Raw genomic sequence first — 20,091 nt, 5'->3', positions numbered from 1 at the left:
TGGGATGAATTTGATGAATTCAGCATGTGATGAGTGATCTCTTCTGCTATATTCTACCCAATGTAAAGATGAAACATATGACCCTGATAACTATATGACTGACCATCAATCTGAAGTCACATTATCCTTCACTGACCATTTGAAGACAAGCATCAGTTTTTGTGCAAGGAGTTGTAGGAATTTTATTTGCACACAAATACAAATGCAGCTGTTAACCCACCCCTTTTCCTAGTTAAGGAAGGAATACTGATCATTTTATATCTCTTTGAATTTATCTTTTCTTCAAATATTGCCATATAATTGAGTGATGCCTGAATGAATGGCTATCGCCAGCAGTTTAAGCAATTTATCCTAAGTACGCTGCTATTAAATTAATAATAACTTGTCCCTAATGTTACTCCTGTTTTCTCTGTATATTCTTCCTCACATGGAGAGCTTGACATTTCGACATAAAGAATTTCATGAATTAAATTTCACAGGTAAATCAAACAAATTCGAATTCAGGCTTGGGATGTGCAAACATGGTGAAAGAGGACAGTTCGCAGACATGGAAATCAGTGATACATTAGTGCTGCTTTTCTGAGTAGTGATGCAGCTTACCAAGTCTTAGTTGGTGAATATCATTCCATTCTATCCGGTGGTTGAACTACATCAACCAATTGGAAGAAAAGTCCTTGTATATTTCATGAGTGAAATAGTCCTATAGTCCTAAAAAAAGGTCACTAAAGCAGGTAGACAGGACATGCACAGAAGTGTACCCCATAGTAGAGTGTGAAATGGAGTTGGCAACTACTGTTTTCACAAAAACAGCTGGTTTGTACTGGTTGAAATTCTTAAGAAATTTTGATGGTGATGTTCGTCTATGAGGCTTTGATTTACAAGTATGTTCAAAGATTAAATCTTATGTGTGCTATCTTGTCAAATGCCTTCTGAAAATCCAAGTACACAACATGAACCAATTCTCCTTCGTCTATTCTACTTATTATTTCTTCAAAAAATTCCAACAGATTTGTTGAGCAAGATTTTCCCTTGAGGACACCATGCTGTTTATAGTCTATTTTATCAGGCGTCTCTGAGTGCTCCAAAATCACATCCTTAACAATTGACTCCAACATCTTCCAAACCACTGAGGTCAGACGAACTGGCCTATAATTTTCTTTTTCCTGCATCTCTCCCTTCTTGAAGAGTGGAGTGACATTACAATTTCTCGGTCTTCCAGAACTATTCCAGATTCTGGAAAAACCATTACAAATGCCTCCTAAATCTCTTCAGCCACTTCTTTCAGAATCCTGGGGTGTACACCATCTTGTCCAGGTGACTTATCTACCTTAGATCTTCTGTTTCCCTAGAACCCTTTCCCTAGTTATGGTAGTTTCACACACTTCATGACCCTGACACCTAGAACTTCAACCATACTACTGGTGTGCTGGTGTCTTCCACAGTGAAGACTGATGAAAAATACTTATTCAGTTTGTCTGCCATTTCCTTGTCCCCCATTACTACCTTTCCAGCATAATGTTCCAGCAGTCCAATATCCACTCTTGCTTCTCTTTTACACTTTATGTATCTGAAGAAACTTTTAGTATCCTCTTTAATATTATTGGTTAGCTTACTTTCATATTCCATCTTTACCTTCTTAATGACTTTTTAGTCACCTTCTGTTGGTATTTGAAAGCTTCCTAATCCTCTAACTTCCCACTAATTTTTGCTTTATTATATGCCCTCTCTTTGGCTTTGACTTCTCTTGTGAGCCACGGTTATGTCATCTTGCCTTTAGAATACTACTACTTCTTTGGGATGAATATATCCTGCGCCTTCTGAATTGCTTCCAGAAATTCTGGCCATTGTTGCTCTGCTATCATCCCTGCCAGCATTCTTTTCCAGTCAATTCTGACCAACTCCTCTCTCATGTCTCTGTAATTCCCTTTACTCCACTGTAATACTGATACACTCTCAAAATTCAGGGTGAATTCAATCATATCACAATCAATTGCTCCTAAGGGTTCATTTACATTAAGCTCTCCAATCAATACTGCTTCATTGCAGAACAACCAATTCAGAAAAGCTGTCCCCTAGTGCCATGAGTTGCTCTAAAAAGCCATCTTGTAAGCATTCTAGAAATTCTCTCACTTGGAATCCAGCCCCAACCTGATTTTCCCACACTACCTGCATATTGAAATCCCCCATGACTATTGTAACATTGCCCTTTTGACATGCATTTTCTATCTCCCATTGTGTTTTCATAGACCACATCCTTACTACTGTTTGGAGGTCTGTATACAACTCCCATCAAAGTCCTTTTACTCTTGCAATTCCTTAGCTCTATCAACAATGATTCTACATTTTCCGATCCTATGTCACCTCCTTCTAATCATTTTTTCTCATCTTTCAGTGGAAAGATCCTAGTTAAAGTAATATGCAGAAAGTGCAGGCAGAGAAACATGGAGGGCTCTAGAAAGTGGATCTGGTTTATTCAAGGTTATTTTCAGCCTATGTAAACAGACACAATGGTATATTTTGAGTAAAGTGCTGAACAATGGACTTTTGTGGTCTCTATGAAGCATTGAACAACCAGACTCATCTGGATTTCTATGGACTTCTATCTATAGGCAGATAATAACAATTTGAGCAATGACAATTGAATGGCAATTCAAGTCAGAATAGTAACATAGCTGACAAATTCAATGAATCTACCCCACCTTTTATAGGGCAAATTTCAAAACTCAGAATTACTCATGTGGATCCAAAATATGAGCTGACCAATACAAAATTAAACATAGAAAGTTAAAATTACTCAGATTGTAGGACTTGTATTCACTGCCAAAAGCTATACTATATTGATATAATTTCTACTGAATTTATGTATTTGATGTAGTTAAAAGGTTAAATAAAATGATGTTTGCTTACCACACATCCTTGGGCCACAGCATAAGTCAAGACAGCTATGAAGATGCAGATAATAGTTCGAATTTGTATTGTCAGGCATCCTGGAAAACACTGAAGAGATAATGAATTAGATTTCTGTAAACTATACTTTGCATATTTTACCTCTCTAATACTTTTAGTTAACATTTGGTAATGTATAGCTTATGATTTGGTTGATATCAATGCAAACATTTCAGTAACCATTTAAATAGTAATTCTGTGCTTCTCAACTGCACAATACATTGGTGGGGAACAGCACATAACATAATACCTTTTGTCGATTATCACAGAATCACTCCTGAAGGTAATACAAGCTATTTATTTCAATCCAGAGATCAACTTATACAGATTAAGAAAGTCTCACTGTAATTGATCTCAGAAATCAAAATTTTCCAAAGAGAAATTAACCACTAATGTATCTTGGGATTCTACAGATGTGAACGAAGAGACTGGTTATGCTAACTGTTGTAACCATGACTGATTAATATATTGCACATCACCTGATGTAATACTTCTAAATTGAAAACAAAATAAACAATATCCCTTGGCTCTTTACAACTGATAGACAGTAGACATATTGTCATTTATTTGAGGGAATTTCATACACAGGCCATTAAATGGGTTGCACTCTTAGGAAAACCCATAGCAGAGCAAACTATTAGTTTCTAAACAATATACTCAAGTCAAATAATTTGATCATGTTTTAGATGATCACCAATTTAGAATCAGAATCGGTTTTAATGTCATTGGCATATGTCATGAGATAGTTGTTTTGAGGCTGCAGTACAGTACCTAGTAAGATATATATGTAGTTAAATAATTAATGCAAAAAGAGAGTAAAATAGTGAGGTTGAGTTCATAGGTTGGTCAATTTCCCTCGGGATTAATAAAGTATGTCTGTCTGTCTGTATTTCTCATTCATAAATCTGATGGTGCAGGGGAAGACACTGTTCCTAACTTAGTGTGTGTGTCTTCAGGCTCCTATACCCCCTCCCTGATGGCAACAAGGAATGGAAGGCATGTGAGGGGTGATGGGGGACCTTGATGATGGATGCCACCTTTTTGAGGCAGGTGTGGTCGATGCAGGGGAGACGAATGCCTCTTAAGGAGATGGCTGAGTTTTCAAATTTCTGCAACTCATTCTGATCCTGTGCAGTGACCCCTCCATAATAAACATTGATGCAACCAGCTAGAATGCTCTCCATGGTACATCTTTAGAAATTTGCTAGTCTTTGGTGACATACCACAATCTCCTCATACTCCTAATGAAATAAAGCCACTGTTGTGCCTGCTTTGCAATTGCATCAATATGTATTCAGAGATGTTGACACCCAGGACTTGACTCTGCTCACCCATTTCTCTGCTGATCCCTTGATGAGGACAAGTGTGTATTCTCTTGACTTCTCCTTCCTGAAGTTCATAATCAATTCTTTGGTCTTTCTGATGTTGAGTGAAAGGTTGTTGTGACACCACTCAACCAATGATCTATCTCACTCCTGTGTACCTCCTTGTCACCATCTGAGATTCTGCCAACAATAGTTGTCTCATCATCAAATTTATAGATGCCATTTGAACTATGCCTAGCTGCATGGTCATTGGTGTAGAGAGAATAGAGCAGTGGGCTAAGCATTGCATCCTGAGGTGTGCTGATATCGAATGTCAGCAAGATGTTATTTCCATCTTGCACTAACTATGGTCAATCAATGAGGAATTCAATTTTCAACATCATGAAAGGGTTTATCCTCCCTTTCAAAGAACCTTCTATACCTTTCACTTTATGTACATAACCAGGATTCTTTTAATTTACCTGAATCCATCAGCTTTCATATGCATTCTCAATTCTAACAACTAGATTATCGTAACTGTATATTGTGATGCAAAACTTTATTAGAAATTAATTAATTCTTATCAACTGTCTAATTTTGGAGGCATAATCATCCTTAAACTGATCTGGGCAAAACATAGGAAAAGCACCTGCACAAGGGGAAAAGTCCAGGAGATACCAAACTTTGCATTCAGGCAGCATTTGGGAATTGGAATTGCTGAGGTTGTGCTACCAGAAGCTCTCTCTGTAATTGTGCTGTGGGTGAGCAGGCACTTACAATAAAATTCCACTTCCAATTAGATTGGAAGTATGTAATTGAACCACAAGGTCAATTAACCTATTAACTGCAGGCAAATGAATGATGAGTGTGCTAAAGAATGTTCCCTTGCAACGACAATGATTTTTACTTCAGTAAGTGCATAAGCTTATCAAAAATTAAAAAATTGAAAACCAAGTTCTACTTAGGCAAAATTAATGACCTGTAAGTTTACCTGATACTATTAACATAGGATCTTGGAGAAACGAAAAGACCTGGTTGTTCAACTACAAATATCTTAAGGTTCTTTCAGGCCAAAAGTGGTCTGTACCAAATGCAGCAGGCTAAGGTTATGCATTAATTCTGTAGACTATAACAAAATACTTGTACTCTGACCAACTTAAAACAAAAAGTGAAAAACAAAATTCAATTCACCTGCACTCGTGTGACATGGAGATACATGATACAAGCAACCAGGAAACAAATGCAGAACACCAGGAGGACAAGGACCACGGTGCTCCTGAAAAAGCAATAATGCAAGAAATATATAAGAACATAGAAAACATAAACAGAATTAGACCTGGACCTGCTGCACAATTCAATAAGGTTGTAACGACTGATGTACTCCTCGCCCATCACTTTCCTGCTTTCTCCCCCTGGACTCTTTTATAGTTCAAATATATGTCAAGCTCTGCCTTCAATATATATTCAATTTCACCACATCCACTGCTCTCTGGGGAAGAGAGCTACAAAGATTCATGTCCATCTGAGACAAGATTCTGGTTTCTTATTTTTTGTCTGAGGCGAGTGACCTTCATTCTAAAACCAGGCCCCAAAATTCCTGATACCTCCACCAGGAAAAAACATTCTTCCCAATCACTTTATTAACTGTTTGTTACATCCTGAAAAGAACTCTAGCAATTTTTTTTCGACAATTTCCTTTTCATAAAAACATACTGACTTGGCATTATTGTCTCATGATTTAATTATCTTGCTATTCACTCCTTAATATTGGATTCCAGCTATTTTTCCCCAAATGACAAATGAGAGGCTAAGTATTCTACAGTTCCTCCTTTCTTGAAACAAAGTGGTGCATTTATGGTTTTCCAATCTCTGGGACCTCTCCAGAATCTAATCAGATTTCGGTAGATTACTACCAATGCATCCATTCTACAGAGTTTATGAGGCAAGTCATAAGTTCCAGGGGATCTTACCATTTCTAATACTCTTTCTGTGCCAACATAAGCAGTTTGTGGTAACTTACATACAATCATGTTCACTTTAGATTAGAGAGATGAAAAATGTAAACAATACTTACTGTGGTATTATGAGAAGGTACAGAAGGCCAAATAAGGCAGCGAGTACCAACGAGAGGATGACTGCACTCGTAAAATATTCATCATGAAGCTGATGATACTGTGGGTGGAAGAGCTAAAGTGAATCTTTTCTGTGAACATGAGATAAATCACGATGCACTGCCTTAGGATCAAAATTTATTGAACACTGATTTAGAAATTGGCTGCATTTTAGCAAAAATTATTTCAAAGCAAGACACTAGCATAGCACTTCTTTGACAGGGTTAAAAGTAATGTTAACATTTTGGTCTTGATGTGTTCATTTGTTATAACTGTAACATATGCCAGCATTTCGTTCATCGACCTTAGCTCAGAGTTTAACATAATCATCCCTCAGAGGCTGGGAGGTAAACTGTCCTCACTGGAACTCAACATCCTCTCCCCTCTCTGTAATTGGATCTTGACAGAAAGACCCCAGTCAGTCCAATTTGGTAGCAGTGTCTCAAACTCCATCACACTGAGCACTGGTGCCCCCTGGGTAGAGTGCTCAGCCCACTGCAGTTCACACTGTTGACTCATGACCACACTGCCTGATCCAGCTCAGCCACATCATCATGTTCGCTGATTGGTGGCTGGCCTCATCAGCAACGGTGATGAATCGGCATGCAGACAGGAGGTAGAGAGGCAAACTGAGTCTCAGTGTGGACCAGACAAAGGAGAGGATTGTGGACTTCTGGCAGGCACAGGTCAACTACTCTCTATTGCACATCAATGGCTCTGGCACGGGAAGAGTGAAGAACACAAAGTTCCTTTGTGTGACATGATGGACAATCTAACCTGGACCCACAACACCTCTTCAACAGTCAAGAAGGCCACAGCAGTGCTTATACTTTCAGAGGAGGCTGAAGCATGCAAGGCTCCCCATCCTCATTCTAATAACTTTTTTACAGGAGCACCATTGAAAGTGTCCTGTCTGCCTGCATCATTGTGAGGTACGGGAGCTGCAAGTTCCTACAGAGGATAGTAAAAACTGCCAAGAGGATTACCAGGGTCTCCCTTCACTCTATTTGTAACATGTACTGGGACAAAGGGCCCGAAGCATTGCTGAGGATCCCTACCACCCAAACCATAACTCTTTGACCTTCTACCAACAGGAAGAAGGCACAGGAACATCAGGTTTAGGAATGCCTATCTGGATAACAGCTTCTTCCCTCCAGCTGTAGATTAATACCCTGCCACCACTGAGTTCTCATCACTAGGACAGCAACTGTTACTGTTTATTGTATTGTTTACATGTGCTGTACATCCCATGCATTTTAAATTATATTTTATTTATTTATGGCAATATTTTGTTTTATGTGATGTGTATGATATATATTTTGTGGCTGCACTGTGGTCTGGAGGAATGTTTCATTTGGTTGTATATATGTTGTCAGATTAACTTGATCTATGATAAATGGATTTTATCATGTATTGCCCTCATATTTGCCCTCAGTTTTCCTGTAAACATTGAAGTGATTTGCAATAATTAGAGTGCTAAAACAGAATGGTGTCCTCTGTAAGTGACCTGAGACCTAAGTGACACAGCAAGCATTAACAAATCACATATTCATACATGAAGACCTCCCTGAGATACGACGCAAAGTTGCGCTCAGAAAGTGCTTAAGTAAGAGCGTTAAGTTCAGAGCAAAGCTATGGAAATAAAGCACGAAAGGGGGAATAAAGATGACATTAGGGAGGTTAAAAAAATTGAACTAAAGATCTGAAACAACATATATATATTTTAAACTCTAAAAAAATTCTAATAACTGTTGTACTATTGCAGTGTAAAATTAATGGACAAGCAAGGCTCACACTTTGTATAACACCACATGTTTTGCTCTCCTTATTGGGCAACTAATGAGTAAATGTTGCAACTTCATGCTGTTACATGTACGTGAACGCTGTTTACCTCAGTGAAGAACCCATGTGCTGCAGTGGAGCGATTTGGAAACCATGGATAGCAGCTGTTGATTTCTGTGTGTAATTGTGTATGTGCAGATGTCAGAACTTGCAGTTTGATTTACTGCTTAATAATGTTGAGTGCCGGTAGCTTCAACATTATTGCAATTATAACTCGAGGCAATTATACGGAGAACAATGAATTATGTATCTGCAGTCCAACGAAATGCCATGTCAGGCAGCACAATCTGAAATTAACTAGACACTGTTAATGTAATCTTAAATCTATTAAATACCAGATTTCTTTCAATTATACAGAAAACAATACAAAATTCAAACTCAATATGAAATTCAATACTTTAGTAGATGGTCATTACACTTAAATAGTAGGAAGATAGACACTAATCTCACATAATTGTCAACAGCTACCAGTAATCAAAGAGCAAACAGCCTCAGCCATGTTATGATAATATATGACACATATCAATAAGCACTTTAACATAAAAGAAATAGCACCATTGCACAGCAATAATATATTTAACTGGTGCAGGGTCATGCAACGTGGAGGTGTAAATCACTGGGATAAATTGCCTGCACTTCAACAAGCTGCTTTATTAGTCATTAAGGGAAACATTGTTTATCAAACTGCAGTATTCAAGAAGAAAATTAATTCCATCAATGAGCCATTTGTTGTCTAAATAATGGGAAATCTCTCAGACGAAGAGCAATAGGGAAGTCAATAGCACATATAGTGTCTCTTCAATGCCTCTTCTTTCCGACTGAAAGCACTGGACAACAAAGATTTTGCTTCCTGAATGCTGTTGAGTGTGTCTATGGATTTTCGGCTGCTGATCATGATAACCACCATGAAATTTCAATATAACACACCAATTTTTTTGGAATCACCTATAATGATAATTTCAATTAATAATTCAAGTCAGAATAACTGATGCCAAGATTAAGGAAGGTATTTTTGTTGTTCGACAATTCAAGCAGGTCATCAATGAAAGGCAATCCAAAGAAACTTCTAGTGGGACCGGAGAAAAGCACATGCAAGGCATTCAAGGATGTTGTTGAAAATTTTCTTGGCTATAACAAAGCACTAAATTACATGCAGCTCATTGACAATGTGTCACTGAAGATGCATTTTCTGCATTCCCATTTAGACTTCTTTCCAGCAAATCTTGTCCCTGTCAATGATGAGCATGGTGAAAGGTTTCAGCTAGACATTACAGTCATAGAGAAATGTTATCAGGGCAATTGACATCCATCAATGCTGGATGATTACTGTTGGGCTCTTAAATGAGAAGCCTCAGATACTGAGTACAAATGAAAATCATCAACAAAACGTTTTTAGCTTTGAACAAAGCATCATCGCCATTATGCGATTAAACACATTATATTCAATAAAAGTTAATTTCTTGTTTCTCCTAACTCCTATATGATACTAGAGGTCTGGAATTATATTTGTGTTTAGCTTCAAGTGGTCTATCATGAACAAAAAGAAAAATCTGAGGTAGCAGCACTTTCAAAAAAATTTGTTGTCCCGTAATATCTGCCTTGTAACATACTAACATCACTCCATGTCCACAGTTGTCTATCACAGCAGTACACCACTTCATAAATCAGCCTTATGCTACAGAAGGAAGGCATTAATCCAAGACCATCAATTCCAGTCTATCTATCTACGTATATAGTTCTTTGTGTGGTTTTACTTTACTGATATTTTATACGTACCTGCTATCTTGTATGGGTGAGGACAAGGCCACAAGCTGTGGTGTAGCTTGCTTACAGCTGACAGAAGAGAGGTGTTGGAGCCGGTGCGCTGCAGAGGGGTCATTGTAACGTAGCTTGCAGGTTGGAGTTGGTGCTGCTCTCTAATGCTTGCTCGACAGAAGGCCAGCTATATTGTGGTCGAATGCAGATTTTTGCAGCATTCATCACTTGGGTCTGGGCTTTTTTCTTTGTGTGTGTGTCTGTGTGTGTTTTGCACCTTGGCCCAGGAGTAACGCTGTCTCATTTGGCTGTATTCATGTATGGTTGAATGACAATTAAACTTGAATTGAATTGAATTGAATTGAATTGGAAGAGGGTTACTGAATAGCATATGGCTTATTGTCCTACATAAAGTTGCTCTTTAAATACACACAAACTGTGATAGACTTTCTGCCGATCTGTAATGATTTTGGTGCAGCAACACTTCCCTCCTCATCTTTCTATCAATTACTAAAAACCTATGTCCTCTGATTTTTGATTGCACTGCAAGGGGAAATTAGGTCATCTATCTTTACTTTAAGCACCTCAAATCTTATAACAGCTCTAGCTCCTTTGTTCCTAAAACAAATCAACTCTGAATTATCCAATCTTTTCAGCTGTAAATCTACTCTGCACCATACCCAGTGGATTGCAATTTCTCTGGTGATATGCCAAATACAGGGTATGCACAATTGGAGCTGTGGACTGACTGACATTTTCACTGCCTCAGTGACTGTCACAATGAATGATTCTGGCTTCCTTTCAAGGATCCGTGGACCTGCATTCCAAGGTAACTTTGTTGTTTTGTATTATTTATTTTTAGAAACATAGAAAATAGGTGCAGGAGTAGGCTATTTGACCCTTTGAGCCTGCACCGCCATTCAGTATCATCATGGCTGATCATCCAACTCAGAACCCTGTAGATGCTGCATTTAATTCCCTCGTCTATATCATTAGTATATATTGTAAACAACTGGGGTCCCAGCACTGAGCCTTGCGGTACCCCACTAGTCACTGCCTGCCATTCTGAAAAGGTCCCGTTTACTCCCACTCTTTGCTTCCTGTCTGCCAACCAATTCTCTGTCCACATCAATACCATACCCCCAATACCGTGTGCTTTAAGTTTGCACACTAATCTCCTGTGTGGGACCTTGTCAAAAGCCTTTTGAAAATCTAAATATACCACATCCACTGGCTCTCCCCTATCCACTCTACTAGTTACATCTTCAAAAAAAATTCTATAAGGTTCATCAGACATGATTTTCCTTTCACAAATCCATGCAGACTGTCCGATGATTTCACCTCTTTCCAAATGTGCTGTTATCACATCTTTGATAACCATCTCCAGCATTTTCCCCACCACCGATGTCAGACTAACTGGTCTGTAATTCCCTGGTTTCTCTCTCCCTCCTTTTTTTAAAAAGTGGGGTTACATTCGCCATCCTCTAATCCTCAGGAACTAATCCAGAATCTAAGGAGTTTTGAAAAATTATCACTAATGCAGCCACTATCTCTTGGGCTACTTCCTTAAGTACTCTGGGATGCAGACCATCTGGCCCTGGGGATTTATCTGCCTTTAATCCCTTCAATTTACCTAACACCACTTCCCTATTTACATGAATTTCCCTCAGTTTCCCCCATCTCACTAGACCCTCAGTCCCTTACTATTTCTGGAAGATTATTTATGTCCTCCTTAGTGAAGACAGAACCAAAGTAGTTATTCAATTGATCTGCCATGTCTTTGTTCCCTATGATCAATTCACCTGTTTCTGACTGTAAAGGACCTACATTTGTCTTGACCAATCTTTTTTCTTTTTACGTATCTATAAAAGCTTTTACAGTCAGTTTTTATGTTCCCTGTCAGCTTTCTCTCAATCTTTTTTCCTTTTCCTAATTATGCCCTTTGTCCTCTTCTGCTGGTCTCTGAATTTCTCCCAGTCTTCATGTGTGCCACTTTTTTTTGCTAATTTATAGGTTTCGTCTTTGGACTTGATACTATCCCTAACTTCCTTTGTCAGCCACGGGTGCACTACCTTCCCTGGTTTATTCTTTTGCCAAACTGGGATGAACAATTGTTGTAGTTTATCCATGCAATCTTTAAAGGCTAGCCATTGTATATCCACCGTCAACCCTTTAAGTATCATTTGCCAATCTATCTTAGCTAATTCACGTCTCATACCTTCAAAGTTACCCTTCTTTAAGTTCAGAATCTTTGTTTCTGAATTAACTATGTCACTCTCCATCTTAATGAAGAATTCCACTATATTATGGTCACTCTTACCTAAGGGGCCTTGCATGACAAGATTGCTAACTAACCCTTCCTCATTGCTCAATACCCAATCTAGAATGGCCTGCTCTCTAGTTGGTTCCTCGACATGTTGGTTCAGAAAACCATCCCGCATACATTCCAAGAAATCCTCTTCCTCTATATGTAGATTGAAGTCACCCATTATAACTACTGTTCCTTTGTTGCACGCATTTCTAATTTCCTGTTTAATGCCATCCCCAACCTCACTACTACTGTTAGGTGGCCTGTACACAACTCCCACCAGCGTTTTCTGCCCTTTAGTGTTATGCAGCTCTACCCATATCGATTCCACATCCTCCAGGCTAATGTCCTTTCTTTCTATTGTGTTAATCTCCTCTCTAACCAGCAATGCTACCCCACCTCCTTTTCTTTCCTGTCTATCCTTCCTGAATATTGAATATCCCTGGATGTTGAGCTCCCATCCTTGGAGCCATGTCTCTGTGATCCCAACTATATCATATTCATTAATAACTATCTGCACATTTAATTCATCCATTTTGTTATGAATGCTTCTCGCATTGACACACAAAGCCTTCAGGCTTGTTTTTACAACACTCTTGGCCCTTATACAATTATGTTGAAAAGTGGCTCTTTTTGCTTTTTGCACTGGATTTGCCTGCTTGCCACTTTTACTTTTCACCTTACTACTTTTTGCTTCTACCCTCATTTTACACCCCTCTGTCTCTCTGCACTTGTTCCCATCCCCCTGCCACATTAGTTTAAAGCCTCCTGAACAGCAGTAGCAAACGCTCCCCCTAGGACATTGGTTCCAGTCCAGCCCAGGTGCAGACCGTCCTGTTTATACCAGTCCCACCTCCCCCAGAACTGGTTCTTATGCCCCAGAAACTTGAATCCCTCCTCCTTGCACCATTTTTCAAGCCACGTATTCAACTGAAATATCCTCCTATTTCTACTCTGACTAGCACGTGGCACTGGTAGTAATCCAGAGATTATTACCTTTGTGGTCCTACTTGTTAGTTTATCTCCTAACTCCCTAAATTCACCTTGTAGGACCTCATCCCGTTTTTTACCTATATCGTTGGTACCTATGTGCACCACGACCACTGGCTGTTCACCCTCCCATTCCAGAATGTCCTGCAGCCGCTCAGAGACATCCTTGACCCTTGCACCAGGGAGGCAACATACCATCCTGGAGTCTCATTTGCGGCCACAGAAACGCCTATGTATTCCCCTTACAATCGAATCCCCTATCACTATAGCTCTCCCACTCATTTTCCTTCCCTCCTGTGCCGCAGAGCCACCCATGGTGCAATGAACTCGGCTGCTGCTGCCTTCCCCTGATGAGACATCTCCCCCAACAGTATCCAAAACAGTATAGGAGGGAGATGACCTCAGGGGACTTCTGCACTAACTGCCTACTGCTACGCTGTCTAGTGGCCACCCCTTCCCTTTCTGCTTGTGTAGCCTTTACCTGCGGTGTGGCCAACTCACTGAACGTGCTATTCACGACTTTCTCAGCATCGTGGATGCTCCAGTATGAATCCAATCACAGCTCCAGATGGTCAATGCGGTCTGCCAGAAGCTGCAGTTGGACACACTTCCTGCACACATAGTCATCAGGGACACTGGAAGTATCCCTGATTTCCCACATGCTGCAGGATGAACAAACCACGGAACCAATCTCAGCTGCCAAGACCTACCCAATACTTGCTTCAACTTTTGAAACTTTCTCCTTTGAAAGGAACTTACCTGGCCTTACCTCACTTGGAGTGAAGCTCGTCCTCAGCCTCTTCTAGTCAAAGCCTCAAATCTCCGCTCCTTCACTGGCCCACCAACTTGCCGGTCACTTTCCACAGGCTGCCCACTTGAGCTACCCCTCTATTTATTTGTTTTAGTTTTTCAAACTGCTTGGTCACCTGCCGTCGATTGCCCAATCAGCTGCTTTCTGCTGAGTCTGAGCTATTCAAATCTTGATTGTCTAATCAACGGCTTTCTGCTGAGCTTTTCAAATCTCAATTGACTTGATTGCACAGTCCAACTGCCAAAACTGCCAGAATCTCTCCAGTCAAAGCCTCAAATCTGCACTCCTTCACAGGCCCACTCACTCACTGGCTGCTTTCCAAGCTTCTGACAAGCTTTATGTCTTCATTATCATGTTGCATCTTCCAGATCGATTGCTGCACATTTCTTGCAATATTTTCAGTTTGATGGACCAGACCCATGTGCAATATTCCTTTAAATGACTAATACCTTCATAGGAGTATTACTGTTAATCCTCAATTAAGGAAGCATGCTGAATTGCTGATGAGTCTCAGCCCAAAACGTTGACAGTACTCTTTTCCATAGATGCTGCCTGGCCTGCTGAATTCCTCCAGCATTTTGTGTGTGTTAATTAGTTTAGTTATGTTATGCTTTTTATGTTAGTTTAAGTTATATTTTTTCAGATCTCAAAGTCCGTTTAACATGCAATGAGGCATTTTTTGATGTATAGTCAAAATTAAAAGTTTAAAGTAAATTTATTATCAAATACGCATATACTACCATATACAACTGTAAGATTAATTTTCTTGTGGACATACTCAATAAGTCTATAATAGAATAATAACCATAAAGAATTAATGCAAAACCACATGAACCTGAGCATTCAACCAGTCCGTAAAAGACAACAAACTGTGCAAATAAATAAACAAACAAACAAATAAATAAATCAGCAATGATTATCAAGAACATTGAGATGAAGAGTCCTTGAAAGCGAGTCCATAGGTTGTGAGGACATTTCAATGATGGGGCAAGTGAAGTTGAGTGAAGAGATCTCCTTTGGTCCAAGAGCCTGTTTACTGAGGTGTAATAACTGTTTCTGAACTATTACGAATGTGCCACAACTCTGAAGGGCCGAAGGGTACAAAGTAGCCCCCTCCTTTTTGAGAATCGCAAGATCGCTATTAATTCAGGTCTGGGACCCAGGAAATGAGACCGAGACACACAGAATCCTCAAGGTTTGGAATGTGTCCTGGTCCTCCGAAAGACAAAGCCACGGATAACGGCCATTGTCTCTGGGAGACAGAATTATGTATCGAGTACTGTTCTATTCATTGAAGCCCTCAGGGAATGACCAAAGTGGGCTGGTAGAGGGATGGCATCATCCCAACCTAATTGACATCTGAGACCCTGTGAGTAAGGATAAAAGAGGGTCTGGGGAACAACCCCTTTAGACGCACCAGGAGAAACTCTAGAAATCCCGTGACAGCTTTTAATAGCGACAGCCGGTGGGGCCCGCGTGCGTCCTTTCCCATTGCCTGGGATTTACGGGACTGACCACGGAAGAACGACTTAGCTAAAAGGAAAAGGACACCAACGACATTTCAAAGGATCAACATCATAAAAAAGGAAACTCTGGCAAGTTCCAAAATCTCTCTCTCTTGACTCCAACCAAAGGCTGCAGCCTGAATGAACTTGAGTGACTTTTATATTTCCATCGGACAATACATTATCCCCTAGACAACGATAGAGCTATTTCTTATTGATTATTGTTATACCCGCACCTTTTGATCTAGTATTGACGACGTATAGTATCTGTATGTTTGCATTGATATTATTTTGTGTATTTTTACCAATAAATACTGTTAAAATAGTACCATCAGACTTCAACGGACCTCTCTATCTTTGCTGGTAAGTGACCCAGTTACGGGGTATGTAACAACTTGGGGTTCTCGTCTCGGGATTTGATACCAAATTGGGGGGCCAGTGAATCGGGCTTGTAAGTCTAAACTTGGATCTGGTTACGCGGGTAGCCAGACGGGAAACCAGCAAAGATGGACGTGGATGAGTTTATAGAAAACCCGACTCTGGAGGTGCTAGAGGCGGCCACCAAGTCAGAATTAATAAATATTGTGAAAGGACTAAGCCTCGCAGAGGTGAGGTTGTAGATGAAAAAGCCGGAGGTGCGGAGGGCTATAACTCAGTATTATATTGTGAAGAATGTGTTTTCAGCTGAGGTATTGGAAACTATCCCTGAAAAGGTACCAACTCAGTTAGGTTTGGAGAAATTAAGGTTGGAACATGAAATTAAATTAAAGCAGCTTGAAGCAGCTGAGAAAGAAAAGGAAAGAGCTGAGAAAGAGAAAGAAAGGGCCGAGAAGGAGAGGGAGGCAGAGAAACAGAAGCAACATGACTTGGACATGGAGAAGTTAAGGCAAGAGCAAAGAGATCAAGGGTCAGACCGAGAGGAGCGGTTTAATGTTAGTTGGGAGTTCAGCTTAGTATCTCCATTCGAGGAGACGGATGTTGATAGTTATTTCTTGCTTTTTGAAAAGGTGGCAGTGAATCAGAAGTGGCCCAAAGAGCAGTGGGTGGCGTTGTTACAAAGTGTGTTAAAAGGGAAGGCACAACGGGCATATGCGGCATTGTCCATGGAGGAGGAAGAGTCGGAGAATTATGAGAAAGTAAAGGAGGCCATTCTCTGGACCTACGAATTGGTACCTGAAGCATATAGACAAAAGTTCAGTAATTTAAAGAAAAGGTGGAATCAGACGTATACTGAGTTTGCCTTTGAGAAGGGTGTGCTCTTGGATTGTTGGTGTACAGCAGAAATGGTGGAAGAGGATTTTTGGCGTCTCAGGGAGTTAATTCTGATTGAGGAATTTTAAGGGTGTGTTTCGGATGATATCCGGATGTATTTGAATGAGAAGCCGAATAAGTCCATCTCCAAATTTGCTAGGTTCGCAGATGAATATGCCCTAACCCACAAGACAAAGTTTTCCTCAAATAAAAGTTATCAGAGAGACCATGGGAATGATAGAGAAAGCCCGCCGGCTGAGGCAGAGGTCCCGCCGGGAGCTAGTGGTAAGGTTGAGGAGGAGAGGCAAGACGGCCAGAGATTTCCGGGCTTGACCTGTTTTAATCGTGGAAAGGGGGGACATATTGCATCTAGGTGATTTGCTCCGAGGAAGGAGACAGGAAAATGGAAAGCCGCAGTCCATATAGGATGTGCCGTGGTGATCAGTCAATCGACAAGAGAACCCCGGGTAGACAGAGTATGAGAAGGGTCTGAGACTTGTATGTCAAACGGAACCGTGTCTGTGAGAGAGTGAGACCCACAAGTTCCCGTGCGGATCTGGAGAGACACGGGAGCTGAACTGTCCTTGATTAGCAGTAAGGTACTGGATTTCGGTCACAAGACAGGAATGGTAGCTTTGAAAGGAATAGGAAAAGGGACAGAAACAGTGCCCTTGCATAGGATCATTATAAATTGTGAACTGGTATCTGGACCAGTTGAAATGGGGATGCGATCAGAATTCCCGAGAACTGACGCGGACGTCCTTCTGGGTAATGACTTAGCCGGTGGTAAGGTTTGGTCAGCAATGAAGCTGATGAGACAGTCGGTGAGCGTTACGGTCCCGCCCCTAGATTCCAAGATCTATCCCGCATGCGCGATCACTCGCAGCATGTCGAGAAAGGCAGCTGAGAAAGAGAGCAGTTTAAATCCGGCCAGTATCGATTTGGCCGAGACGTTTTTACCGACCCTGTACCACGAGGGTTTAGGGGATGGTAAAACGAAGAGTAGTAAAGTGAAAGAGAGTAAGGGAGGGGAAGTAGACCTGCCCTCAGGGAGGAGAAATTTATAGAGGCACGAAATAAAGATGAGAAACAGATAAAGCTGTTAAAAGGTCCAGAATTGGACATGGATGATCTGTCTGGTTTGGCAGAACTGTTTGAAGAAGTTGAAAATTCTAAAGGTGTTCCCGATTATGAAATGAGGGCAGTCCTAGATGAAAAGGATGCCATTACCTTGAAGAAGTCTGCTGGGTTGGCAGATGAGGTTGTTTCAGCCTGCGGGGTTGAGTTTACTCCAGAAGGGAGTTGCCCAGAGAGTAGCTAGGAGGATCAGAGGAATTTAGAATTTGAAAAGGGTACGGGAATTGAAAGCCTGGAAGAGGCAAATGTCCCGTTTGAGTGTGTCCAAGATGTGGATGCACGTGGTACTGAACCTAGTAATGGAGCTCAGAAAAAGTCTGAGGTCTTTGATTCAGTTGAAAAGGAATGCAGTCCTTGTGGGTCAGATGGACTTGGTTCAGTGAAGAAAGGGTTAACCTTGGTAATAGTGGGAAATGAGAATTCCCAGTTGTTTGTGCTCGAAGCTGTGTTAAAAGTTAGTGAGGAGAGAAAAGGTGGTGAGGTGAATATTATTATTGAAGGAAAAGGGAAAAGTGTAGTTCCCAAATTGAATGAAGAAAATTTAAAGTCTGGACTGGTGTCAGAAGCAGTAACCAGGCTGAGGGACAATGACTTGTTAACACATTGCCTGCAAATCAATTAGAGTTAACACGCTATTGTTATTCCAGAGTGTGGTGTGAAACCGCAGAATCCAAAATGCTGTTTGAACAAAGAGGGATCACTGGCATTGAGAACTAACAGCTTGAAGGGTCCTGAAGAGAAAACTAGCAACTTGCTTAAACTTAAAGAATTGGGTGGAAATTCGGAAAATGATCTAAGTTTGGAACACATTGCTGATAAACTAACTCCTATGAAAGGAGCGGGCACAAGCCTATTTCGCCATGGGGCACAAGCTCACCACATGGGAGTTAACTGGAAAAGAGGCGAGGGTTAATGGGATACCATTTTTAAATAGCAGAAGCCGGTTTTAAGGGATTTCGACAAAGCATGTGAATAATAAAGACAACCCCATGGAAAATTGACTGTTAAGTTTGAAAGTAACAATAAAGATTAGTCTTTTGCATGAACTTTTGTAGGATACATGTAAGCTAAGATAACAACTCTTTAGTTTTGTTTGCTAAAGGAAAGAAAAAAATAGGCGGTTATTAAATTGAAGTCTGATGCTACAAGACTTTAGTAAGATATTAAGATATTAAGATTATATTAAGATATTAAGATTATATTAAGATATTAAAGAAGTGACAATGTAATCATTAACTGTTTAGATGCTGAATTGAATGTATAACTGTATTACTCTGTAGTGAAAAAAAAAACTTTTGTATTGTGTTAGATTCAAAAATCCTGTAAGACTCTGTATTACATCGTTTTTACCGATGGTAAAAACGCTTTGAAGAAAGGGGGTGTTAGGAATGTGCCACAACTCTGAGGGGCAGAAGGGTACAAAGTAGCCCCCTCCTTTTTGAGAATCGCAAGATTGCTATTAATTCGGGTCTGGGACCCAGGACATGAGAGAGCGACACGCAGAATCCTCAAGGTTTGGAATGTGTCCTGGGCCTCCGAAAGACAAAGCCACGGATAACGGCCATTGTCTCTTGGAGACAGAATTGTGTATTGAGTACTGTACTATTCATTGGAGCCCTCAGGAAATGAACAGAGTGGGCTGGTTGAGGGATTGCATCATCCCAACCTGATTGACATCTGTGACCCTGTGAGTAAGGATAAAAGAGGGTCTGGGGAACAACCCCTTTAGACGCACCAGGAGAAACGTTAGAAATCCCGTGACAGCGTTTGATAGTGACAGCCGGTGGGGCCCGCGTGCGTCCTTTCCCATTGCCTGGGATTTACGGGACTGACCACGGAAGAACGGCTTAGCTAAAAGGAAAAGGACACCAACGACATTTCGAAGGATTGACATCATAAAAAAGGAAACTCTGGCAAGTTCCAAAATCTCTCTCTGTTGACTCCAACAAAAGGCTGCAGCCTGAATGAACTTGAGTGACTTTTATATTTCCATCGGACAATACATTATCCCCTAGACAGCGATAGAGCTATTTCTTATTGATTATTGTTATACCCGCACCTTTTGATCTAGTATTGACGACGTATAGTATCTGTATGTTTGCATTGATATTATTTTTGTGTGTTTTTACCA

At 40.4% G+C, this 20,091-nt stretch overlaps 1 protein-coding gene across 1 annotated transcript in view; it reads right to left on the bottom strand.

The window, feature by feature from the left end:
- The window catches only part of LOC132395020 (adenylate cyclase type 1-like), a 253,841-nt gene that overhangs the window by 59,118 nt on the left and 174,632 nt on the right, over nucleotides 1-20,091 (bottom strand). The window contains exons 9-11 of the mRNA XM_059971346.1: nucleotides 6,325-6,422; nucleotides 5,442-5,526; nucleotides 2,908-2,997 (exon numbers count right to left, since the gene is read on the bottom strand). Of these exons, the coding sequence (XP_059827329.1) occupies nucleotides 2,908-2,997; nucleotides 5,442-5,526; nucleotides 6,325-6,422 (273 nt within the window). The remainder of the gene's footprint in view (nucleotides 1-2,907; nucleotides 2,998-5,441; nucleotides 5,527-6,324; nucleotides 6,423-20,091) is intronic.

This window comes from Hypanus sabinus, chromosome 6, assembly GCF_030144855.1.
Source record: "Hypanus sabinus isolate sHypSab1 chromosome 6, sHypSab1.hap1, whole genome shotgun sequence".
NCBI lineage: Eukaryota > Metazoa > Chordata > Chondrichthyes > Myliobatiformes > Dasyatidae > Hypanus > Hypanus sabinus.
The sequence above is the reverse complement of the archived record's forward strand: the minus strand, read 5'-3'. Positions and strand labels throughout refer to the sequence as shown.